Genomic DNA, 24,503 nt, shown 5'->3' on the forward strand with positions numbered 1-24,503 from the left:
GACATGTTCCTGTGGCACGCAAAGAATTTATGTTGATGCTGGCTGATGAGGTATCTGTATATTTCCATTAAGTCAGGCATGTTAACTATGTTGTCCAAATAGTCTCTAGTTTTACTAATTTTGGTTTTCTACTTGTTCCAATTGTTGTTGAGAGGGGTCTCAAAATATCCCAGGGTGATTGGACATTTCTCTATTTCTTCTTATCAGTTTGGTCAATTTTTTTTCTCTATAATTTTACAACTGTTAGGTCTAACTGGGGGAATTAAACCTTGATCATTCTGATGAGCTCCTCTTTATCTTTAGCGATACTTTAGACCTTTATCTGAAACAAACAAAGCTAGATTTGGGGTTATTACTTTATATATCTTTTAACATTTTTTGAACTTTCTATTTTTTGTTTAAGGTATGTCTCTTCTAGGGGCACCTGGGTGGCTCAGTCAGTTAAGCGTCTGACTTTGGCTCAGGGCATGATATCACGGTTCAAGGGTTCAAGGCCCGCGTCAGGCTCTGTGCTGACATCTCAGAGCCTAGAGCCTGCTTTGGATTCTGTGTCTCCTTCTCTCTCTGCCCCTCCCCCACTCATGCCCTCTCTTTCAGAAGAGTGAATAGACATAAAAAAATATATATATATTCATTAAAGAAATAATGAATATATTTGTACTTAAAAATCTACCACCCTACATGCTTTTTACCCACCTGTTTTTTCTTCTTCTCTTGGATGATTCTTAAGTTGTGTTTTCTGTGTTATTCTCTCTTAGACTGTAAATTAAACATTTTCCTTTTATATTTTTGTGATGGTTCCCTAGAAATCACAAGATGAATCCTTGACTTACCAAAATCTAATAATGATCTACACCTTTACTTTCCTCCGAGCTATGCAAGGACCTTAACATACCTTAAGTAGAATTGATGGTGCTTTATAGCTATTCTGGCTATTTTACTTCTCTATAATAGAATGTGATAAATATTTTCAGCACCAGAAGGCATTACTATTAATGTGTTATACAGCCAACGTTTATATAAATCAACCTTTCTTTGCTTTTTCTTCCTCGCTGCATCCTTGAGCCTCCATTGAGGATAATTTTCCTCCTAACTGAAGGATGTCCTTGAGACCTTGTTTCATGTGTGTCTGCCAGCTGCCCATTCTCTCAGTGTCTGTTTGTCTAAGTGTCTTTATTTTGCTCTCGTTTTAGAAAAATCATTTCTAGACTGTCAGTTATTTCCGTCTTCTGATTTTCGATGTTGCCATTGAAAAACTGGTTGTCAATCAATCAACTGTGTCTTTGATTTTCATTTTTTTTTTCCTTTGTGGTCTGTCTTTGATACTCTGCAGTTTTAGTTGGATGTGTCTCGACATGAATTTATATTTATTTATCCTGTTTGGGCTTCTAGCACCAGTGAGTTGATTTCCTTTGTTGGTTCTGGAGAATCTTCAGCGATTATCTCTTCCAGGTTTACCAGTACCCCAGTCTCTCATCTCTTTTTGAGATTCCAGTTGAATTCTGGTAGACTTCACTGTGTCTTTCATGTTGCTTACCCTCTAGTCGGTATTTGTATCGATTCTTGTGCATATCACTTTGTCTCTTCAAGTGCCTGTCATCTTTCATAGTCGGCTGGCCATTTTGCTTGAAAAATTGCTCAGAGAAGTAACTTGAGACTCAGAATAGCTTCCTTCATCATCTGAGGGAGCTAATAGTGCAGAGCCGTGGATTTATAAACCCCCTGGACTACAGTCTGCACTCTGTATTTTTGGAGTGATTCCCTTTGAGTTTACAATCGAGAATGGGTATTGTTGTGCCACGAACTCTGCCTTTGGTGAGGTCTTAACTCTAACCATTTTTCCTTCAGCCACATGTCAATCTGCCACACGCTGTGCCTCTTAGCTGCCCCTCTGGTGAGTCCTCCGGGCGGCAGAGGCCGGTGGTAATAGACCAGGTTTTCCACCTAGACCTGAGGCCAGTCACCTACACTGTATGTACTTGGCCATGAGCAGCTGTTCCTAGCACCTCCCTAGACAGGCAAATGCCGTAGCCTAGAAAGTGCTCTGGCTCACTTCCCTGAGCCCAAACTCCTTCCCTATTCATGTTACACTTTTATTAGATCATTGGTCACTGATGCCTTTCCAGAAATGCTTTAATGTATTTCTTTCAGCCTCTTTTGTCCAGAGGGAGGGTTAAATTGAAGCACCTAGCCCACAATTACTTTGGAGTCCTTCACATGGGGTTTTGTTTGTTTTGTAATCATTTTCCTGCCAGTATTTAAAAATCAAAATTCATTTGGAAACTCAGATTTCTAAAAATCAGGAAAATATGGCCACGCTGGGCTCATCTATTCACGAGGCAATAGCTGGAGAGAGCTGAGTTGCACTGGCCACCCTGCCGTGCTCTACTGTCTGAAACGAGCCCGAATCTAGGATTTGCTGCCTATCTTTCTGGCGTCTGAATTTGCTGCCACAGAATAAGCAATAATGGAGCAGAAGCAGTGAAATGCTTTTGATATTAATGAGTATACATTTTACCTGGTTACATATCCAGGAATCTAGGACATTCTAATTAAGATTTTCCTCTTTTTCCAAAATAGACGTTCCCACTAGGAGGGGCTTGAAGACGGTGAAGGAAGTCTGGCAGATTTGCAGAAGGAGCCCAAGAAACTTCTGGGGAGTGAAGGGACTGAGATCCTCCCCGACCCCTATTCTCTGAGACTGGGTTGTTTGAGTTCTCAGCATGGACTTGGGCTGACCGGAACTAAGATGCAGGAATACAAGTTAGGAACCATCTCCTCTCAAGCCAGCGCCCCCTCCCCACCCCCAACCACTCGCTGGGCCACCCTGGCAAAGCAGCTGAGAAGGAAGCCATAGACCAGAGATGCTGAGACCCGAGGCCCACTTGGGCAGATAGAACTCCCAGTTGAGGGAGCCCAGAGAGCATGGTTCTTGTCCTCTCCCCACCTGAGAAACTACCAAAGCCCGGGCAGCCAGCTAGGGGAGGCCCAGCCTCACCACCCCCTTCCAGGCCCACCCACAGTGGGACCCACCCTGGGGTGGTGATACTGTCCATAAAATGAAATTCACATTGTCTTTTCTCATGCAAGGTCAAAATTTTTAAAAAAGGATTGAGAATATCAGAAGTGTTCTCGGCTCTTTGCATGAAAGGCACCCAAAGTCACCCCAATCAGAAGTAATTGATACTTCCATTGATACTAATCATAATATTTTCCAGCATATGAACTATTGGGATTTCTTTGGTGGCCTCCATAAACTCTTTTAAAGAATTTGTGAATGGTATTTGGCTTCTTTTAAAAACGTTAACTTCTATGGGCACCTGGGTGGCTCAGTTGGTTGAGCATTCAACTCTTTCGGCTCAGGTCATGATCCTAGGGGCATGGGATTGAGCCCTGTAATGGGCTCGGTACTGACCAAGGAGCCTGCTTAAGATTCTCTCTCTCTCTCTCTCTCTCTCTCTCTCTCTCTCTCTAAAAGGAAAAACATGAAAAAAATTTTTTAAATGTTAAAAAAAAAAAAAGAAGTCACGTCACTCTGCATCAGGGAGATGGCCTCAGCCCCAGGAATGGTCGCCTCCCCTATGTCTGTGTGCCCTGCGGCCCCAGCTCTCCAGCCAGAGGGAATGGGATCAGACAGCAGATGGATAGGACAATGCTGAAAGCAGAAAGAACAGACGTCACTGCACTTGGAACACATTCCTTAAGGGTGTATCAGTTTCCAAAGCAGCTAGTTAGCAAGAAGTGCCGCACTAAGCGTGAGTAGCAGAAGCCAAGTGTCAAGAAAATGTCTCTTGGGCTGCCTCAGTCATGCAGTGGAGGCGGCACAGCAGAAAAACCATTAATACCAGGCACTGAAAAGATAGAAATGACCCTCTACTCGAAGGGAGCGTCTTCTCCATGATATGAAGACCATACGTGGAATTTATGGGCAGGTAATACACATTTTGTGAGCACAGTGGCTGAACATTTCTTCCACATTCGACAAAAGAACATGTTCTTTGGAACTTTGCCTTTAAGACAGATCTGCCAGACACTAAAATGAGCAACTCAGGTAACAATAGATGTTGGTGCCGATGTGGAGAAAAGGGAAGCCTTCTGCATGGTTGGTGGGAATGCAAACTGGTACAGCCGCTCTGGAGCACAGTATGGAGGTTCGTCAAAAGATTAAAAATAGAACTACCCTAGGACCCAACAATTGCAAATACTAGATATTTATCCAAAGGATACAAAATATGCTGATTTGAATGCACCCCAATGTTTATAGCAGCACTCTCAACAAAAGCCAAATTATGGAAAGAGCCCAAATGTACATCAACTGATGAATGGATAAAGAAGGTGTGGTTATATATACAATGGAATACTACTCGGTGGTCAAAAAGAATGAAATCTTGCCCTTTGGAACAGCATGGATAGAACTAGAGTGTATTATGCTAAGTGAAATGGGTCAGTCAGAGCAAAACAGTTATCACAAGATTTCACTCATAAGCAGAACACAGGGAAAGGGAAAGAAAAATAAGATAAAAATAGAGAGGGAGGCAAACCCTAAGAGACTTTTCAGAGAACAAACTGAGGATTGCTGGTGGGGAGGTGGGTGGGGGGATGGGTTAAATGGGTGATGGGCATTAAGGAGGGCACTTCTGGGGATGAGTGGTGGGCATCTCATGTAAGAGATGAATCACTGGGTTCTACTCCTGAGGCCAAGACTACACTGTATGTTAGCTAACGTGAATTAAAAGAAAAAAGGTACAGCTGCCATATAACCCTCAAGTATTTTAAAATATATTCTTGGGGCTCCTGGATAGCTCAGTCAGTTGAGCATCTGACTTTGGCTCAGGTCAAGATCTCGCGGTTCACAAGTTCGAGCCCTGCGGTGGGCTCTGTGCTGTTCGGAGCCTGGAGCCTGCCTCGGATTTTGTGTCTCCCTCTCTCTCTGCCTCTTCCCTGTTCATGCTCTTCTCTCTCTCTCTCTCTCTCTCTCTCTCTCTCAAAAATTAATAAAAAACTTATAATTGACCTTTACCTAGTGTTTGAAATAGTGCTAGACTGTCTACCCACAGTTTTAGCAAGGCTCCCTACCTTGGTAAAATCAAATTAGAACTTTCTTTACTTCATCGCTGGGTTATTTTGAATCTCTCCGTTTGAATGATATTAACTATGTGAAGAAAACACTGTCTAACACTGTGGAGTTGATGCAAGGCAGGGTTTCTATGGAGATGCAAAGTGAAACTGATTTTCTTGCTTCTCTTTCTGCTAATTATCCTGAGAAGCAAAAACAGGATTTCAAAGGCCTTGCAACACTTGTCTGAGTTGTATGCTATGCTTTTTTGTAATTTTCTGGAAGGAGGAGGGAACAGCAGAGGCCAATCATCTGGCTTCCTAGAGCTGTGGCATTAGAGGGATTTTTCTGCTCTGGCTGAGGTGCAAATGAGGATTCTGATGGTCATCGTAGTAGGACTTCTCCAATGTGAGTGCGCCCATGGATTACCGGGGCAGCTCATTAAAATGCAGAATTGGATTCAGCAGGTCTGGGATAGGGCCTGGGAGCCTGCATTTTATGAAGCAACCAGATGCTGTGGATGCCACTTGTCCTTTGGGTAGCAAGAGTTTCGAACGCAGATAGAAATATGCTGAATTACAGCTGCTTTTAAACTTTTTAAAGAATCTTATCTATTAAAAGGATGATGACTGCAACTTCGGAGCATTAGCAAAATGAAATATACTATATGACTGTAAGTCAAGGTCAGAGTCTTGATTCACCAATATGGAAATGCCCACGTGGCTGCACCCAACATAAAACACACAGTATAAAAAGTACAGCTGGACAATCTCCATAAACCATCAAAGCATCTTAGGTTTTGTTGAGCCCCACACTGGCCATCCTAACTGTGATTTCTGAGGATGTAACTAACAGCAAAAACCGAAAAGCAACAATAGACTTATTGCTTCCTGCTGGATATGAGGCTCCTTTGGGGAGCAGGTTTGAGGACGACTGATAAAGCATGTGAAGTGCAAGAGTGCCAGTCGCCAATTCCTAGAAGCCCCATTCAGCCCCAAGATACAATGTCAAGGTTCTCCTGGCTTTGTGCGCCTGTGGAAATGTTTCCCATACAGTCCAAGTATTCACTAGGGCTCTCTCTCACGCTTTCCTTTTTTCATCCCATTTATCCTTAAGTTCTTCCTTAGTCGTTTTCCTTTCTCTTCCTAAATATAGTGCTGCTCATCTGAAAATCGTTTGTAAGCAACTGATTTGAATAGGAAAAAGAAGGAAACTTGCCTCACAGAATCTGAACCCCAAAAAAGGAACTTAATTTCATGAGTGCAAACCTGCTCTAAGACATTTTCCTTTCAGGTTTTGTTGTGACCAAAATCCGGGGAGTTCAATCTCAGAACGTCAACTTTGGGCATTTCCAGAGATATTTGATACTTTTTTATAAACCTTGAAAATGCATCTCCATGTATAAACACACACACACATACACACACACACACACGTATACAAATGTAACTTTACCTTTTACAAAATATATTGTTTAGCCAAACTCATTTTGATGTATGCTTCACTGAATATAGTGAGAAATTGTGCCTAGAGTTTAAAAACCGATAAGGCAGGGTCAGTAGACTATAGTCCTTGTCTGGCCCACCACCTGGTTTTTATACAGCTTGTGAACAAGAATGGATTTTACATTTTTAGACAGTTGAAAAAAAAGAAAGAAGAATGTTCTGTGATATGTGAAAGGTATACAAAATTCGAACTTTGGCGTCCATAAATAAATGTACTAATTGACTTATGCATTGTCTGTGGCTGTTTTTGTGCTACAATGACAGGTGAAAAGTTGTAACATAGCTCCATATGACTAATGTGACCCCCTCGAAATTCACATGCTGGAGTCCTGACCCTCCCCCAGGCCCTCAGAAAGTGATCTTCTTTGGAGACCGACTCTTTACGGAGGTGATCAAGTTAAAATGAGGTCATTGGGGTGGGCCCTAATCCAATATGACTGGTGTCCTTATAACAAGGAAAAATCCGGACACAGACATACATAGAGGGAAGATGATGTGACGAGACAGAGGGAGAAGACGGCCATTCACAAACCAAGAAAGGAGGTCAAGAACAGACCTGGCCTCACAGCCCTTAGAAGAAAACCAACTCTGTCAATGCCTTGATCTTGAACTTCAGACTCCAAACCCGGGAGATCATAAATTTCTATTGTGTAAGCCACCTGGTCTGTGGTACTTTGTAGTGTCAGTCCTAGCAAACTAACACAGCCAGCAAAACTTAAAGTATTTACTATTTGGCCCTTTATAGAGAAAGCTTGGGGGCACCTGGGTGCCTCAGTCAGTTAAGCGTCCGACTTCAGCTCGTGGGTTTGAGCCCTGCATCAGGCTCTGTGCTGACAGCCTGCTCAGAGCCTGGAGGCTGTTTCAGATTCTTTATCTCCCTCTCTCTCTGACCCTCCCCTGCTCACGCTGTCACTCTCTCTCGGAAATAAATAAAACATTAAAAAAAATTTATAGAGAAAGCTTGTCAACATCTCTTCCATGGAACTAATTTTTTGCATTTAATATTTTGAAGCCAGCAAGCACCTATCTCATAACCAGCAACAGAGATTCCAGAATCTTCTCTCCAATGAGCCTACCCTTTGTCTCATACTTGCTCTTGTCTTCAAATCCTTCCTCTCTGGCAAATGAGCTGGGAACAAGCAACCAATTGCACACTATCTTGGATAAAATAGGACTTCTGGACAACCCCAATAAAACAAGTTACTAATTAGTCACTTGATCCTCATGTGATCAGAAAATTGGTCTTCACTGCTATAAATAAGAATGATGGCAAGAACAATAATATAAGCAACAGCTAGCATTTATTGAGCACTTTGTATGTGGCAGGCATTGTCCAAAACACTTCATATGAATGATTTAATTATCACAACAATCCTATAAAATAAAACATATTTTTATCCCCATACGACTGCAAAGTAACTGAAGCTTACAGAGTAAGTTACCCAAGGGCTCAAGACCAAGGGTGTATGATTTCAAAGCCCAATGTTTGGATAATGGGCCACCGGGCTAAAATCCTGGTGCCCCCAAACAATTTTATCCACCTGAAAAAGTGACTGTGTTTCTGTTTTTTCCTTTCCATATTATATGTGTCTTTTACTGTGGTGCTTTGACATCTTGTGGCCTTGTTAACAGTGGATGGGATTGCTCCTCCCAGGGTTAGCTAATTTCTAGAGAGAGCAAATAGGTACCCTGCGAACACACCTTTCCTATGCAGATCAATCAATCCCAAGTCCAATCCCCAAATTCCTCCTCTATGGGGCTTTCACATTCTGGGCCACTGTCCACTGGCCCTGATCACCCATGGGCCAGGTATCAGACCACCAGGGACATCCCCTCTGCCTCAGAGCCTGCTGAAATTATTCAGACTAGCCAATCCTGTCTGCTCACACCGCCTCATCTGTTCCTTTCTATAGAAACCACAATAAAAGCTCTTGCCCACATTTCTCCCCACTCCTTCTGCCTCATAACTAGTGATTTCCTCTGTGGCCCTGAATGGAGTGGCATGCCCAATCCTCCTGGGAAGAATGAGTAATAAGCTATCTTCTCAATGGTGATTGTCCCCTGATCTGTTGGCCTCACCAGACCTAAATAATAAAACCTACATATTAAAACACTCTCATAGCTCCATTACCTACCATCCCCCCATCACTAATTTTGGAACATACAGGCCCCAACTTACCAAACAACACCCCACGTGGTGATTTCTACAAACAAAAATGCTTGGAAATAAAACCCAAAGCAAAATAAAGCAAACACACAAAACCCATAAAGCAAGAATTTCATAAGCCTTTCATTGTTTTCTCTTCTGTCTAAGGCCTAAGCATTCTGGTACTGAAATGCTGCCCTTCCAGAGCTTGTCATACCGCTCAGCTTTCCTGGGAGGCAAAAACAAAGGATGAGGAACTCCCTCACTTCATCTTGAGCAGGGTTTCTCTTTCTGGGATTAGGAAGTCAAACTTCAAAGGATGTCAAGAGCAGACAGGAGAGCTAAAACAGCCACATTCCTCCCCTCAACCACCCAGAATGTATGTTCCTCAGGAAAAATGCATGACTAGGGTGGCGAGCCCAGGCAATGCCTCCTCCTGATGCTGCTGGAGTGCATGGTCTAGTCCAGAGTTTTCTCCTGAAGGTCACAGGCAATCTCCACTTTCACCATCAGTATTCATTTACCAAGATACACTTTTGTTTATGAGCCAAGGAAATGATTTACTATCCACCCAAGAAGAGTACTGCTTCAAAGAAAGCCTGAATTGCAGCCAGCTGATGAGATTCGGGTAGCTTTCTGCTGAAGGGCATGGAACTTGCTTGTGCTGTGAATCTGGGCTAGAACAAAGAGGATGCTGGGAAAGACAGATTGTGCTCGCCACAGTTGTCAAACCCATTCATCTGGTGAGAGGAATTATGGCCAGTGACCCTCTGTACTTGTGTGACCAAGGCAAATTCATTCATGCTCCCTTTTCAGGCTGAGTAAACAAGACCCACAAGACTCTGTGATCTGTGGACACAAACAGCGCCAGGTTAACCAATAGCTGGTTAGGCATGCGCTTTGGGCACAGCAAAGCAGAGGCGCCGAAATAAACAGCATTAGAAGGAAACACCAAAAATTCTGTTAGATTTCCTTACGTTTATTTGTAAAACTAATTTTGTTTTTATTCTGAATTACAGATGGGGAAGTAGGGAGGAGAAGTAGAGTTTTTTCAGGACTTGGGGTTTCTAAACTTTAATTTAAAATTGACCCAAAGCCAGGATCAAGGCGTGACTTTTAGTTATTCTACTTCTTAAGGCCACCAGGTTCTTGGGATAAACTGGCAATGCCAGACAGCCTTAAAAGATTTGGAATAAGGGTCTCCTTTGTGCTTATTGCCAAAAAGGGGGAATTGAGCTAGGCTTTGTCTGTGGGCTCAACATGCGTGGTTTACAGCGCAGTCAAACTCCAACTTGCCCACAAAGGATTAAGTGCCCGTTTAGTACCTTGAAGAGGGTTCTGATCGCAGCAGAGGCAGGGAAAGGCCCATAGTCAGCAGGACCCTAAACGTCCCTGTACTGTGACAGACACTAGCCTCTGAGAAACACCTGCCAAACTCCTGGTCCAAGGGACTATTTCACACACCCACAGATGATGATCCCAGTTCTTGGGTCCAAAGAAAACAATCCAAAGTAATAGCAAAGTATGAGTGAGGACTGCAATATCTAGGGAGAAAAAGGACTATTCCGTCCACTCTTTTTGGAAGGCTATTCACCCAAGTGAGTAGAAATAAAGAAAACCCATACATCTTTGCTTCTTTCTCATTTCATTCAGCTCCAAGGGACTGTGATTTGTGAAAACACAGCCATCCTAATTTCATTTCTACGCCACTAGAGGGGAATCTAATCCACCTGAGCATACCTTGTTTGTTTCTTTTTTTTTTAAATAATAATCACAGAACCCCAATTTTAAGGCTCTAGAATATGCTGACACATTATTTTGTTCCATCCTTTCCACGCCTGCGTCTATTTAAAAATTATTTGAATCTATGTGGTCATAGAGACTTCTAGAAAGGCACAAACCGGCCATCTCAGTTGGGCGGATGCCCTCACAGTTGAGAAACTGTTCTAACAGTCAATCCAAATCCCTTCCAGTTCAACTTGAGTTTATTTCATCAAATTACATATTCATTAGTTATGGAGAGAGAACAGCTGGTCATCTTTCTCCACATCATATTATTCTTTAAATTCCCGAAGACCTCCCGGCCGTGCCTCTCTGACAAGCAAAAGGAGCCAGCTCTTTAACTGGGCCAGAGAGTTGACATCCCAACCCTTTAACCACGTGTTTCTTTTCTAAACTCTTTCTACATCACTCCACCCTACTCCATGTTGTTAAATTACAGCATTCCAGACTCAACTCTGAGGAGAAAAAGAAAATGAACAATTTCCTCATCATTTTCTTCATGTATGCTATCAATACATCTCTGTGCAGATTTTCGTTCTAACTAACTACATGATGTTTTTCCACACATATTTATCTGGTATGAATCCAAAACCATGTGTGTGTATATATATGTCCAAACACACATACATACGTAAGCATGTACGTATATAAATATACACATATACACATTTTCATGTTGTCACAAAAACTGAATACCTAAGTGGGTATCCATTTATGTTTCACTTCTGAACTCCACTGTTGCCAGCTCTTCCCCATCATACATATTATTTCTAATTTTATTATCCAGTGTTTAACCCCTCACTTTAGATGCCCTGTTGAGTAGGAAACCCAAGAAGGATGTATTTAGAACATTCTTTTTTAGATGATTTTTAAAAACCTATTCATTGCTAATTCAAATTAAGGGAGGGAAAACTGGTTGTTTTCTGAGCACTCATGTTTAGCCACATTTATAAGTGTGGTATTAAAAAAAAAAAAAACACATATTTGGCCTTTGTCCCTGGCTCCTGGCACAGAGCTCCCACAATCCTTTGAACTTCCCAAGTGATATTAATGGATTTGTTAATCATAGTAAGTCCCTTTCAACACACCTGAGTTTAGGCTGATGTGCTGACTCTTACAGACCCCAGAAGGCTTCAGAAGGAGGGCTATAGCCTGGGAGATAATCAGTTGATTAGAGGCTTGGAAATCCCAGCCTCCTAAGAAGGGAGAAGGGCTGGAGGTGGAGTTTAATCACCAATGCCCGGTGATTTAATCAATCCTATCTATGTAATGAAACCTCTATAAAAACTCCTAAACAGGGTTCAGAGAGCCTCCAAATTGGCAAAGACCTCAAGGTGCTGGGAGGGTGGCATGCCAGGAGAAGCCATAGGCTCTCGGAGTACCATTCCCCCCACACCTTGCGCTATGAATCTCTTCCATGTGGCCATTTTTGAGTTGTATCTTTTATAATAAACCACCAGTAGTAAGCAAAGTGCTTTCCTGGGTTCTGTGAGTCCTTCTAGCAAATTACCAAACCTGAGGAGGGGATCATGGGAACCCCTGAATTTGTATTCTAATGGACAGAAATGCAGGGAGTCTGGCCATCCCATTTTCAACAGGCATCTTAAATGGAGGCAGTCTTGTGGCACTGACCCCTTAATCTGTGGGGTCTGGGCTAATGCCAGGTAGTGAGTGTCAGAACTGAATGTAACTGTTGGGCACCCACTGATGTCTAAGAATCAGAGGATTGGTTGGTGTGAGGGGAAAAAAAATCTCATTAAGTAAACACTGAACTAAGGCTCCAGGTACAGCCCTGGGTTCAAGCACAGAGGTAAGAAGAAATCCACTCTCCTTGGACTTCAAGGGTTAACACGGACAACCTGGGTTTTATTAAGACCTAGTTTGACTCTCCAATCCAGAAATTACCTGCTCCCTCTGAATGGCTCCCTGACTCAGTTTACTAACGTGAAAAAGGAGGATAATAATTCTACTCTGGGGAAGGGGGGCACTGGAATGATTAACACAATAATGGATGTATCTAAAGTATCTAGAATGGTTCCTGGCACTTTGTAGGGCCCTTAAAAATGACAATTTTATTCTAACTCTCAAGCATAGGAGAAAACCTGAGGGTAGCTCCAAGGTCCATTCTGAGCACAGAATATTTCAGTTTCCCATGTGATATAATCAGTCTGACATAGTCCAAAGTAATTAACACTGAATATTTCATTCATTTGGCAAAATTACATTGGGCATTTACCTTCTGCCAGATAGTATTCTGTGCACCGGGGAAACAGTGAAGAACACTGACAAAGTCCTAGTGTCCTGGTGTTTACATTCTATTGGTTGAGACAGACAATATAACAAGGAAATAGATATGTGAGTTGGGCAAAAGCACTATGGAGAAAAGTAAAGCAGGGTGAGAAAGAGAAACCGTATGCAAACGTGAAGGTTATTTTACGTAGGGCAGCCAGGGGAGTCCTCCTGTGAGAAATAAAAGGTCAAGCCATGAAGATATGGAGGGGAAAGCTCTTCAGGCAGAGGAAGCAGCCACTGTGTCAGGAAGCAGAGCGTCTTTGGTATATGAACAGAGCAATGGCTGGAGTGCAGAAAGACACCAGAGGACACCACCAGAGGAGACACGGTCAGAGGGAGAAGGGGGTCATTTCCTTCTGAGGGGGCTTGATTCCTCAGTACAGGTTTTGACTCTTCTCTGAGAGAGATGGGAGCCATTGGAGGACTGTAGCAGAACGAGGAGGGATCTAACTTAAAAAAAAAAATCACTCTGGTTGCTGTACTAAGACTTATGGTATGGGGGGCGGGCTGGGCAAGAGGAGAAAAGAAGGGAGACTAGGTAGGAGGCTAATGGCAGGAATCTAGAGGCCTGAACAGCAGCTTGACCCTAGGGGGAAATGGTAGATGTGGTAAGGTGGCGTCAGATACTGGTTGTGCTTTGAAGGTCACATGGATAGGGTTTGCTGTCGGATGTGGAGTATGAGAGAAAGAAAAACAGAGTCAAGGATGATTCCTAGGTTTTTGGCTGAACCTCTGGGAAGGACGGAACTGCCATTTACTGAGAGAGACAAAGACTCTCTCAGCTAAAGAAGGAGGGGTCTTCTGGAGCAAGGTAGGATGGGGGGAAGCTCGCAGGGAGTCACTTCTACAATAAGTCAAGTTGGAGATGCACGGAAGACATTCCAGTGGAGTCCAGTGGGCTACTGGAGAGAGGAATCTAGAGACCCATGCACGCAAGCACAGTCAAAACAGGTATTGCTCAAGCACCTGGGGGGCTCCGTTGGTTGAGCATCTGACTTTTGCTTTCATCTCGGGTCATGATCACACAGTTCATGGCTTCAAGCCCCATGTTGGGCTCTGCACTGACAGTATGGAGCCTGCTTGGGATTCTCTCCTTCTCTCTCTCTCTCTGTCCCTCCCCCTGCTCACACTTTTTCTCTCTCAAAATAAATAAATAAACTTAAAAATAAAACACAGGTATTGTTCTTCCTACAATTTTAAAGAATTCAATGGCCTGTCTCTAAGGCTTAGCAGTGCATCTAACTCTTTGCTATTCAAAGTGTGGCTCATGGACCAGCAACAGAGCATCGCCCAGAAGTTTGTTAGAAAGGCAGACTCCCTGGTCTTCCTCAGGCTGAGTCAGAATCTGCATTTTTAAAAATAGTTAATTTATTTTTGAGACAGAGAGAGACAGAGCATGAGCAAGGGAGGGGCAGAGAGAGATGGAGACACAGAATCCGAAGCAGGCTCCAGGCTCTGAGCTGTCAGCACAGAGCCCAACTGGGGCTTGAACCCACGAACTGTGAGATCATGAGCTGAGCCAAAGCCGGACGCTCAACCGACTGAGCCACCCAGGCGCCCCAGAATCTGCATTTTTAACAAGATCCCCAGCCAATTAAAATAAACACTAAAGCTTGAGAGCAGACATCTAACTATACTCACCTGGGAAGCAATTAAAAAATGCAGCCCCTTCCCCAGAACAATTAAAGTTGAATCTCTCAGGGCGCCTGGGTGGCTCAGTCGGTTAGGTGTCCGACTTCGGCTCAGGTCATGATTTCACAGTTCGTGGGTTCGAGCCCCGCATTGGGCTCTGTGCGGACAGCCAGCTCAGAGCCTGGAGGCTGTTTCGGATTCTGTGTCTCCCTCTCTCCCAGACCCTCCCCTGCTCACGCTGTCTCTCTCTCAGAAATCAATAAAACATAAAAAAAAAAAAAAAAAGTTGACTCTCTCAGAGTGAGGACCAGGCACAGAGAACTTTATCAACAACCTCCCCTCTGTCCCGCTAAGAGGTCCTGCCGTGTGGCCAGGGTTAGAATCATGGATCCAACTGGTGTGTTTTCTTTGTACTACGAGGTTTATATTGCTAGTGCCCTTGGGAACCCACCTCTAAAGAGATGTGCGGATCTAGGAGAGCATGAAGGTATGTAACTACAGTAACCCTATGTCCTGGTTTACTGGGGACATTCTCAACATAATTATGATTAGTGCCCCATCCCACTCTCAAAAGTATCCTGATTTAGAGGAGAAGTTCTCCGTTCTCCCGATGTAATGCATAATGGCTCGTTATTTAATATTCTAGATTATAAAGTCATAATCAGAACACGTAGAGCAAAATGGCAGCCAGTTCTTGGTTGGACAGATGAATTCCAGTAAGACTCCTGGTGCTTAGATATTGGTCCTTCAGTGTTCTATATGCAGCTCATCAGAAATACATAGAGTCCCTCGATTATAAGGAAGGGTAGGGAAAACTGGGCCCCTTCCAAAACTTGGGGTGGGAGAGGGTACGGTTTCATTCTGCAATTAAAGCACCAAAGCCAAGTGTTGATTAGCCACGAGCTGATAATCAGGCTGTGATTATCCAGACCTTAACAAAACTTCTCCTTCCTTTTCCTTCTGGATCTTTTATTGTTCCTTAGTTACTCCACCCTCAGGTTCAAAGGGAAAAGGAAAGAAGGTAAATACAAAGTTAATTTAGCAGTTGTGGTAATAAGCTTGGTCGGAAAGAACATGGAAACCTTTGTACTGTTTCTGGTTACCTGTGAACTGACATCCTTTGGCTCACCTCTTTTTCCAAATTATTACCAGCTGATTTGAGGGCCCGTTGAAGGCCCATTGACTGCCAGGAAAATTAAAGGAATCTTCTATTTTTAAAACTATGTGATCTTCCCGAAACAGGCCTTGGAGGCTTTCCTTCCTGATTTACCCAGGACACGGAGTCAGGGCGAGAGACAAGTGTCTCCTCTCACCAGGGCCACCATCTTCTTCCTCCCGTCACCACCAATTCAAAGGTGCAGATGGATAAGATTTTTAAAAAATATATTTTGATGGGGACTCCTGGGTGGCTCAGTCGGTTAAGCTTCTGACTCTTGGTTTCTGCTTGGGCCATGATCTCACGGCTTCCTGGGTTTGAGCCCCATGTCAGGCTCCGTGCTGGCAGCACTGAACCTTCTTGGGATTCTCTTTCTCCCTCTCTATCTGCCCCTCCCCCACTCAAACTGTCTCTGTCTCTCTCAAAATAAATAAACTTTTAAAAATAATATTTTTGATGTAATTAAGCAATTATTATACATCATTTAAAACCAATAGCCCAGTAACTGTTGTAAAAATGGACCCAAATAAACACACCTGCAGGCAGGAGCAGGGACTTATGTGCATAGAGACTGTATCACAGGTTTTCCCAGTCGCACTCCTAGGAAGGTTAGAGATGCTTCCACAAGCCAACTGCAGCCTTAATGTTTAAGGCATGTTCTGTTCACATGTGTTGCGATTTCTGGACAAAACCATCCAGAGACTGATGAATGGATAAAGAAGATGCAATAAATATATACAACAGAATATTATTCAGTCATAAAGAAGAATGAGACCCTGCTACTTGCAATGACATGGGTGGAGCTACAGTGTACTGTGCTAAGTGAAAGAAATCAGTCAGAGAAAGACAAATATCATATGACTTCACTCCTCTGTGGAATTAAAGAAACAAAACAAACCAGCAAAGGGACACAAAATGAGAGGAAAAACGAGAAACAGACTCTTAACTGTAGAGAGCAAACTGATGGTTACCACAGGCGAGGTGGGTGGGGGATGGGTGACACAGGTGAGTGGGATTAAGGGGCGCACCTGTTGTGCGGTATGGACCTGCTGAACCACTGTATTGTACACCTGAGACTAATATAACACTGTACGTTAACTAACTAGAACTTAAATAAAAACTTTTTAAAAACGTCTGGACGAGAAACTATCCATGTGCAAAGTAAAATCGCCAGATGCTAAGAAGCCAGTTGAAGAGAATTCTCTAGTCCTCTTGCCTATTAACTGGAATGTCGATGGGTACTGAGATAGGGCAGGTAAAACATTACTACTTGTTGAATTGGATAAGTTTATAAATGGAATCTCGTGACATTTGAGAGGTCCTTTCTGGGGTGTCTAGGTATGTGGGGTGGGGGAAAGAGGATATTTGTTCTGTCTTCTGAGCTGCAAATGGGAACAAGATAAAAGGAGGGAAAGAGGTAAGCAACATAGCTCTTCTTTTCCCGTCAGGCCCTGGGTCAGTAATACTCAAGGAGCATGCCTGATCTTTGATCCCTGTTAACAGTTGACCAAAGGCTTCTCCCTCCAGAGCTCTTGGAAGGCAGAAGCTGGGTTCTCAGAAGCAATGCTATACAGAGGCCCCAAACAGTCAAATGTAAGTGCCTACGTGTGGCTCAGCAATACTGGGATGGGTGAGCCCACTGGGTATCTTCTTCCCCTTCCTTCGGGGATCAGATGTCTTTTAAAATCTTATTCTAAATTATACCTTGACTTAAATGTAGTATGCAGTAGGGCTCAAGTTGGTGGGCCAATGATACAAGATATTTTAATAAGGAGTTCTATTTGAATGTAAAATTTTTAGCTGGATCATGACCTAAATATGGTGGGGCCCACCTAGCCAGGTCTGGGAAGACCCTTGCTCATGACGGAAAAGAGAGGGAAGATTATTGATTAGAAGAACAAGACCAATGAAAGGATTCCTCAACCATGCAAAATGGCAAACTCTTTAAACCAAAAGAATGGAAAATATAAATATACCACCAGTATTGGCCATGGAAACAAGCATTACTTGTGTTTTCTTTACCCACAGACTGAAGCATATACATAACACACAACCCAGGCCTTTGGTGGTTTCCAGATTCAAAGGAAGCTTTGGGGGAGGAAATGGGGGGGGGGCGGGGAGCACCACTTTGCTTTCATGGAGCACCTCAGAGAGATACTCACTTGTGCACAGGATTGTTTTCACACGCATCTAAAGGCCTGAACATCATATTCTGCAGTCCGTGTGGAAGGTAAGTAAAAATTAGCAAATATCATAACCACTCACCCGGTGCAAATAGGGAAAAGAATGCTGAGAAACACTAGCCTCGAGTCAGGGTGAGTCAGAGTTGCCGAGGCCAGGAATATCATTCCTCCCCGTCTGTAGCTCTGGACTTTTAGGCCCTTGGTTTAATCTCATTTCCCAACATGAGAAGGAGAAGGGTTTTATATGGAAAGAAAAGGTAAGCCTCCAATTCTTGCATGATTTGGTACTATCTTGGGTGAAATGTACTCACCGACAAATTATGTTGGCAGAGCATGGCCCGTCCCTGAATGGAAAGCCTGTGATTCTGACAGGAGAGGGCCAAGAACCTTACACTAGCTTCCTGCTCTGCTGCTTCATGTACTAGGTGACCCTGACGATGGCCATCAGCCTCCAGGGTCTCTACTTCCCATCTGGGATGATCTGCTCTAAACAGATCATCTAGTTACAGGGCCCGCTGTAAGGATCTAAGGCACCATATTTATCCAGTTCTTAGAGACTCTCCTAAGGCAGACACCCTTTGAGAAAACACACTAAACTGGTGGCAAAGAAAGAAAACCTTCTCTGATGTCATTCTAGGGCACAACTATGGCAAATCTCACTGGAAATTCTGAGTAACTCTAAAATGAGAAGCAGTGAGTTTCCACTTGCTTCTCTACTTCTCTTCAAAATAAGTATGGAGCCACTGTTTTTCAGCTCAAGGAACCGCCTTATCAAGGACTCTGCTTTAAAACCCAGGGTGGAAAAAGACCAAGGGCACAAGGGGTGGCCAGGAGTGTAGCTGGAAGTACCCAAAATCATGGTGGATCCTTTCTGGTATTAATTAATGTTGCCTGCAGCATTAATGAATGTGGCAGTGGGGATACTTACTTTCTGAGTTCTTAATTAGCTCTACTGTTGACAACACAAAGGGACTTTGCCAAACACAGGGTGGCCCGGCCTTGGCTGGCCTAGCTCAGCCTCCCCAACTTTAAATGCAGACCAGCCATTGTCTTTCTTCTCAAGAGAATCTGAGCTCTGCTGCAATCTCAGAGAGGATGCCCAGAGTAGCATCTATATTGGCATCTCAAGGTCATGATCCAACCCCGAGTTTGCCGGACACCTGGAGATTCCTTATTTATGTGTGCAGACCCAAGGCTCTGAGGAGCGTGACCAGCATGACTCTACCTAAAAAGTTCTTCATCTTTGCAAGTGCTGTCTCTTGACGTCACCCCCAATTAACAAACTGCAGTACAATCAAGAAAGGGAAGCCATTTGGGAAGTGCTGGTCTAAACTCATCACAGAGGCCAGAGCCCAATTTTCTGTTTCAAACATCACAATGAGTGAATGAATGAAATCTGCTTAGAGTCACTCTAACCTTGTTCTTCAGCAGGATCTATCGATCTGGAATGTACTTTTCAGAAAGAAAAACCACCCCCACTAAAGGCCCACGAGAGCTCCCTAAATTGTCCAGGAGGGACGAGACACATAGGTGAGGACAGGGCTCAGCTTTCGTACCTGAGGCTCCTGGTCATGACCGCTGGGGTCCCTCTCGTAGCTCTCCGCATACAGTCTGATGGTGGCCCGCATGCCGCTGGAGGAACTGAGCCGAAAGATGAGCCGTGACGCGTCTGAGAAAATGATCCTCAGGCCCTGAGACCAAGAGCACCCAGAATGGGTCAGTGAGCCAAAGAATACACAGGGAGTAACAATTAATACCTACTTGTAGTTACTGCTGGGGGAGACTTAGGGGCAAAACTATGAACAGAGGCTCAAGTTCCTTTGGTCTGGAGATATGGGAATGAGAAAGAGGTGCAGGGACAAGGAGGGGATGGTATTTAATAAATGTCCCTAGGGTCAAAGTTTTTCTCCGGACGCAATGAGGGTAGGCAATTTCTTTATGACTGTCAGTCATATTACCTGTGTTAAGGTTACTCCCTTTGCTTTAAGTTCATCTATTTTGATTCTTTCCTTGCCCTCACATTCCCGATAGGAAGTGAAGCCTACAACAAAATGTTGGAACCCCTCAGCTGGGTTCTGGAGTTTCCGTATACAACTTCATCGTCTTGGCTCTGTCCTTCTTACTCCACACCCTGGCCACCAGGGTGGTGTGAAGGCAGAGCTGTGGCAGTATTAATTTGCTTTTGGCTCAGAATGTTTCCATTCTCCATGCATCTGTTTTCATCAGTGGCAGGGATATTTGAAAAAGATGACCGTAAGATCCTACAGTAATGTTTGTGGAAGGAAATTTGTTTTCTTAATACAACTGATAAAGCCCTGGTTATAAATAAGCCTATTGGCAGGGGGCAGAGGAAAGAAGAGGAGGAAACAAAATAATAAGTCTGGTCACTTGTTATTTCTGAAAAAGGAGAAGTCTTGGGCAACTCTGACATCAGACATTTTCCCTAAGAAATTTGCCCTTGAAACTTGTCTGGCCTTAAATCTGGGTTACTAAGAATAAGCCATTATTAAAAATACACCTGCCATAATAAATGTGACTGCTGATCTTTTACCCCCCCCCCCCGATATCTGCTGGGGTGGGGTGGGGGCACTATTGGTTTTCTGCTTTTTAAATTGTGTAGGCATTTCTTGTTCCAGTCCCAAAGCAAAAGCCTTAGCCTCTTCTGGAGTGATTCAATGTCTGCCACGATCTGTATAACAAAAAGGTGCCACCTCCCTTCCTGGCAACCTGTCTCTCTATGATACTAGCTTTGTAAACAGGATGGTACTAACCAGGATTCATTCAATGGGCAAACATTTTAGAGTAGTCCCCGTGGATCAGGTCCTGGGCTAAGCTCTGGGTACAGGAAGACAAAAGACACAGTACTTGCTCTCCATAAGCCTGGACTAGTCCTTGCAATCACATTACAAGGAGCAGTAACCACTTCCTTACCTACCTCATGCTGCCAGAGGAGTGAAGAGTTAAGGCTCCCTACTGACCAGTGTCTTATACCAAATTGTGTCCAAACTGACAATAAGGCCCCCAAGGTTCCATTAACTGCATCCACAGTCATGGTTTTACAAACTCTGTTGAAGCTCTTATTTCTTTTTAAGCCTGTGTTCCCCTTGTCACCATAAATGGGACACATGAGTAGGTGACTGGGTGCTCAGGACTCTGAGCTGTGCATAAGTTGGCGAAAGCAATATTAAGGCTGAAGCCCTAAACCACCTGTGGTAGACTCCAAACCACTCAAGGCCACCTTTTCCGATGACCACCTAAACTCAACACTTTAATGTGGCTCCCACTAACTACACAATATCTGTAATTATTTAATAATCCTATATTGGTATATGGTCAGTGGGAGGTATATAAGAACTCAGGCCATAACAGACTAGCAACATGTGTTATCAGCTCACGAGGCTTTTTTTTTTTTTTACAGTGAAATTTTGCTTGTTTTTTTCTCTGTGTGGGTAGCCATAGCTTTGGCTGTGGTCATAGAAGGTTGGTTAGCATCTACGTCAGGTAGTCTGGAATAGATTTTGCACTTGAAAAGATGATAAAGGCATGCACAAGGTATTGTTGCTAGTCCAGTGTCTCTCTTTCCTACAGAACCAGCCATGGGATTTTACTAGAACCCATGTTGTTTTGGGAGACCTCCAAGTGAGGAATACCACAGTACTCTTCCTCTGCATGGAAGGAAGAATGGTTCAGACCCAGCCCAGTTCTGTGCTGCAATAGCTCCAGTTGCATGTCTGCTGAGTGTCACTTTGATGTGTGAAGTGTGCTGGATTGCTCTAGCGTCCACATGTTCCTCCAAAGAACTTAATGGATGTGCACCCTGCATGTGAGCATGTTCTTGCCAGCAGGCCTCGTCACCTACTTTGAATTAAATGATGAGGCCCAAGTCACAATGACCAAGACTTGCCAAGTTTCTAAATGCTCTGTAATTCCAACAAACAACAGCATACAATCATAAATTGTTCTTTTTTTAATTTTTAGGGTAAATTAGGGGTTGGCAATATAGTTTGTCAGCCATATTTGACCTGCCACCTAGTTTTAGAAATCAGGTTTTACTGGAACACAGCTGTCCCCATTGAGCGTAGTATCTACACTGCTTTTGTGTTATAACTACAGAGCTGAATAGTTATGACAGAAATGGGCCCACAGGGGTGAAACTATTTACTATCTTTTACAGAAAATGTTTGCTAACTCCCGGTATAAGCCATTATGTTACTTGCAACACGAAATACTTATCCTTCAACTCTACCCCAGAAAATATTTTATCTATGTGCCTTATAAAAATCCCAATAGAGAAAAATTATGACAATTCGTATAAGTAATATAAGTAAGAGTGTCCAATCTATGCATTTCCCCATGGATTTTAGCCACAGATTATCTGGACATAGGTGTGACCCAAATCAATGTACTTCTGACCGACTACTCATGACAAAAGTGAATTTATTCAATTGTATTTTAGGGGTGGGTGGCTCAGTCGGTTGACTCTTGATTTTGGCTCAGTCATGATCCTAGGGTTGTGGGATCAAGCCTCACACCAGGCTCCACACTGAGCACAGAGCCTGCTTAAGATTCTTTCTCTCTCCCTCTGCTCTTCTACCCCAATTGCATGTGTGTGCTTGCTCGCTCTTTCTCTCTCTCAAATTAAAAAAAACATGTATTTTAGTTTCATATCCTTACTTTCATTGCTGGGTCTACAAGGTATCTCCCTTACAAAACCAACTTTTATAGTCACTTTTGGGAGATTATTAGAGATTGTATTAGATTCCACATCAGACATTTCCTCAAGAGCCAAGTGTTAGGAAAGCCTTTCCTTCCCTGAGGAACTGGTATTTTTTTTGTCTTTCTGACAATAATAAGTAACCATAGTTCTGTTTTCAATATGGCTGCCAGGACACTTAATGCCAAATTTGAGGTTCAGCCCAAGTGGATCCTTATGACTTGCATTAACTATGAATTTTTCTTCTTCTGTTCTTGACTCTCTACTCTTATTTATATTTTCCCTGTTCTTGATTTCTGTTTCTTATTTATGTCCTAACAGCTTCATTATGCATGTTTTTGCTGCCACAAATCCTCCTGAAGGAACGAGGCCTGGCACAAATGAATAAAAGGAGTTCCTATCACTTCTGGCCTTAACTCTACAGTGTGGGAACTGCTGAAACATGTCTTTGAGTCCTTCAAACAGTCCTTTGAGCCCTGGAAGGGCAAAGCCTTAGGCTCCTTGTTCACACCATCTATCCCCATAGCCCAGGACAATGCCTGGCATGCAGTCAGCTCTCTGCAAACACCTGAATGAATGTCTCTGCATGTTTGGCAATGGGAGTGAGCACCGCTAGGATGCCCCATCCCACATTTAAGGAGGACTCATGGGCCAAATGAAAACATACCTACATTCTCCATCAGTGAACTGGGGTTAACATATTTACCATGAAGGGTCGTTGTGAACAATGCTGTATCTATTCATCCTTCATTTTTAAGGTGAGGGTCAGTTTTGGCTAAAACAATGGAGTTGAACCATGATGGGATCCTGTCTCCACTTGTGTGATGATATTCGACAAATCCTAAGTCCCTTAACAGCAAAATCTGCTGCACTTTGGAATCAGCTAGGGTCTTTAAAAAATACTGATAGCTGAGGGGCACCTGGGTGGCTTAGTCGGTTAAACGTCCGACTTTCGCTTAGGTCATGATCTCGCGGTTCGTGGGTTTAAGCCCCGCGTCGGGCTCTGTGCTGACTGCCAGCTCAGAGCCTGGAGCCTGTTTCAGTCTGTGACTCCCTCTCTCTCTGACCCTCCCCTGCTCACACTGTCTCTCTCTCTCTCCTAGAAATAAATAAAACATTAAAAAAAAATACTGATAGCTGAATCTTACCCCAGACACTAGTATTTAACTTGAATAGTGGTTACTTGGGCACTGGGATTGTAAGTGCTCTCCAGATGATCCCAATGTGTAGTCAAATGTGGCTGCCCCTGTAGCGGCCACTTTGGTCTGGGTCACTTGCCTCATGTATCAAGTGACTGACTATAGCACATGTCAGTTTTTTTGAGGTTTCACCTTCTACTACCATCAGACTGGAATCTCAGGAGAGCCATAGCACGGTGGGGTGGGGAGGCTAATCAAACATCTTGCTGCTGTGTCCTGAGAGCCTCCTCCTAATGCCTCGCCAATAGCAGAACCATTATAAGAATCTCCTCTTGGGCCATCTGACCCTAAAATCTTTTAGCACAATCTCGTACGGAATTCCTAAAGCAGCAGTGAAGGGATCCATGATGCCTGCATAGCCACAGCAACAACAGTAGCCAGAATTCCAGAATAGCCATGCGTGGAAAGGAGGCAAGAGTTTCATTCTTCCATTCTAAGATAATCTTAATTACAGAGTGGGGTACCAAACAGACACTTTGAGTGCCAGCCTAGCATTTGTCTTCCCACTGAGTGCCTGCTGTCATAAGCCTCTGTGACAAGAGGGGGGCTTTGCCCATCTCAGCTTTGTCGCAGTGGAAGATTGTCAAAGAGTCTTCCCCGCAGGTATCTCCACCCCTTAAGCCTCCAATTTGCTTCCATTTCTCAGTAGAGATTTTCTATTCCTCCTCACATTTGTCCCTCTTTGGTAAGAGTCAGTTTGGAAAAGATGAAAAGATACCCACTAGAGAACCACTGGGCTGGAATTCTGGCTTGGCTTTGCAGCTGGTGGTCTTAAGCAAGTCACTTTTTTTTTTTAAAGTTTATTTGAATGAGAGAGAGAGATAGAGCGTGCATGAGT

The 24,503-nt window shown here is 43.5% G+C and overlaps 1 protein-coding gene across 1 annotated transcript in view; it reads right to left on the bottom strand.

Annotated features, from left to right (window-relative positions):
* The window catches only part of PGM5 (phosphoglucomutase 5), a 193,063-nt gene that overhangs the window by 18,514 nt on the left and 150,046 nt on the right, over window positions 1-24,503 (bottom strand). The window contains exon 10 of the mRNA XM_039249521.1: window positions 19,309-19,443. Coding sequence (XP_039105452.1) covers window positions 19,309-19,443 — 135 coding nt within the window. The remainder of the gene's footprint in view (window positions 1-19,308; window positions 19,444-24,503) is intronic.

This window comes from Hyaena hyaena, unplaced genomic scaffold (assembly GCF_003009895.1).
Source record: "Hyaena hyaena isolate Hyena2069 unplaced genomic scaffold, ASM300989v1 scaffold_341, whole genome shotgun sequence".
NCBI lineage: Eukaryota > Metazoa > Chordata > Mammalia > Carnivora > Hyaenidae > Hyaena > Hyaena hyaena.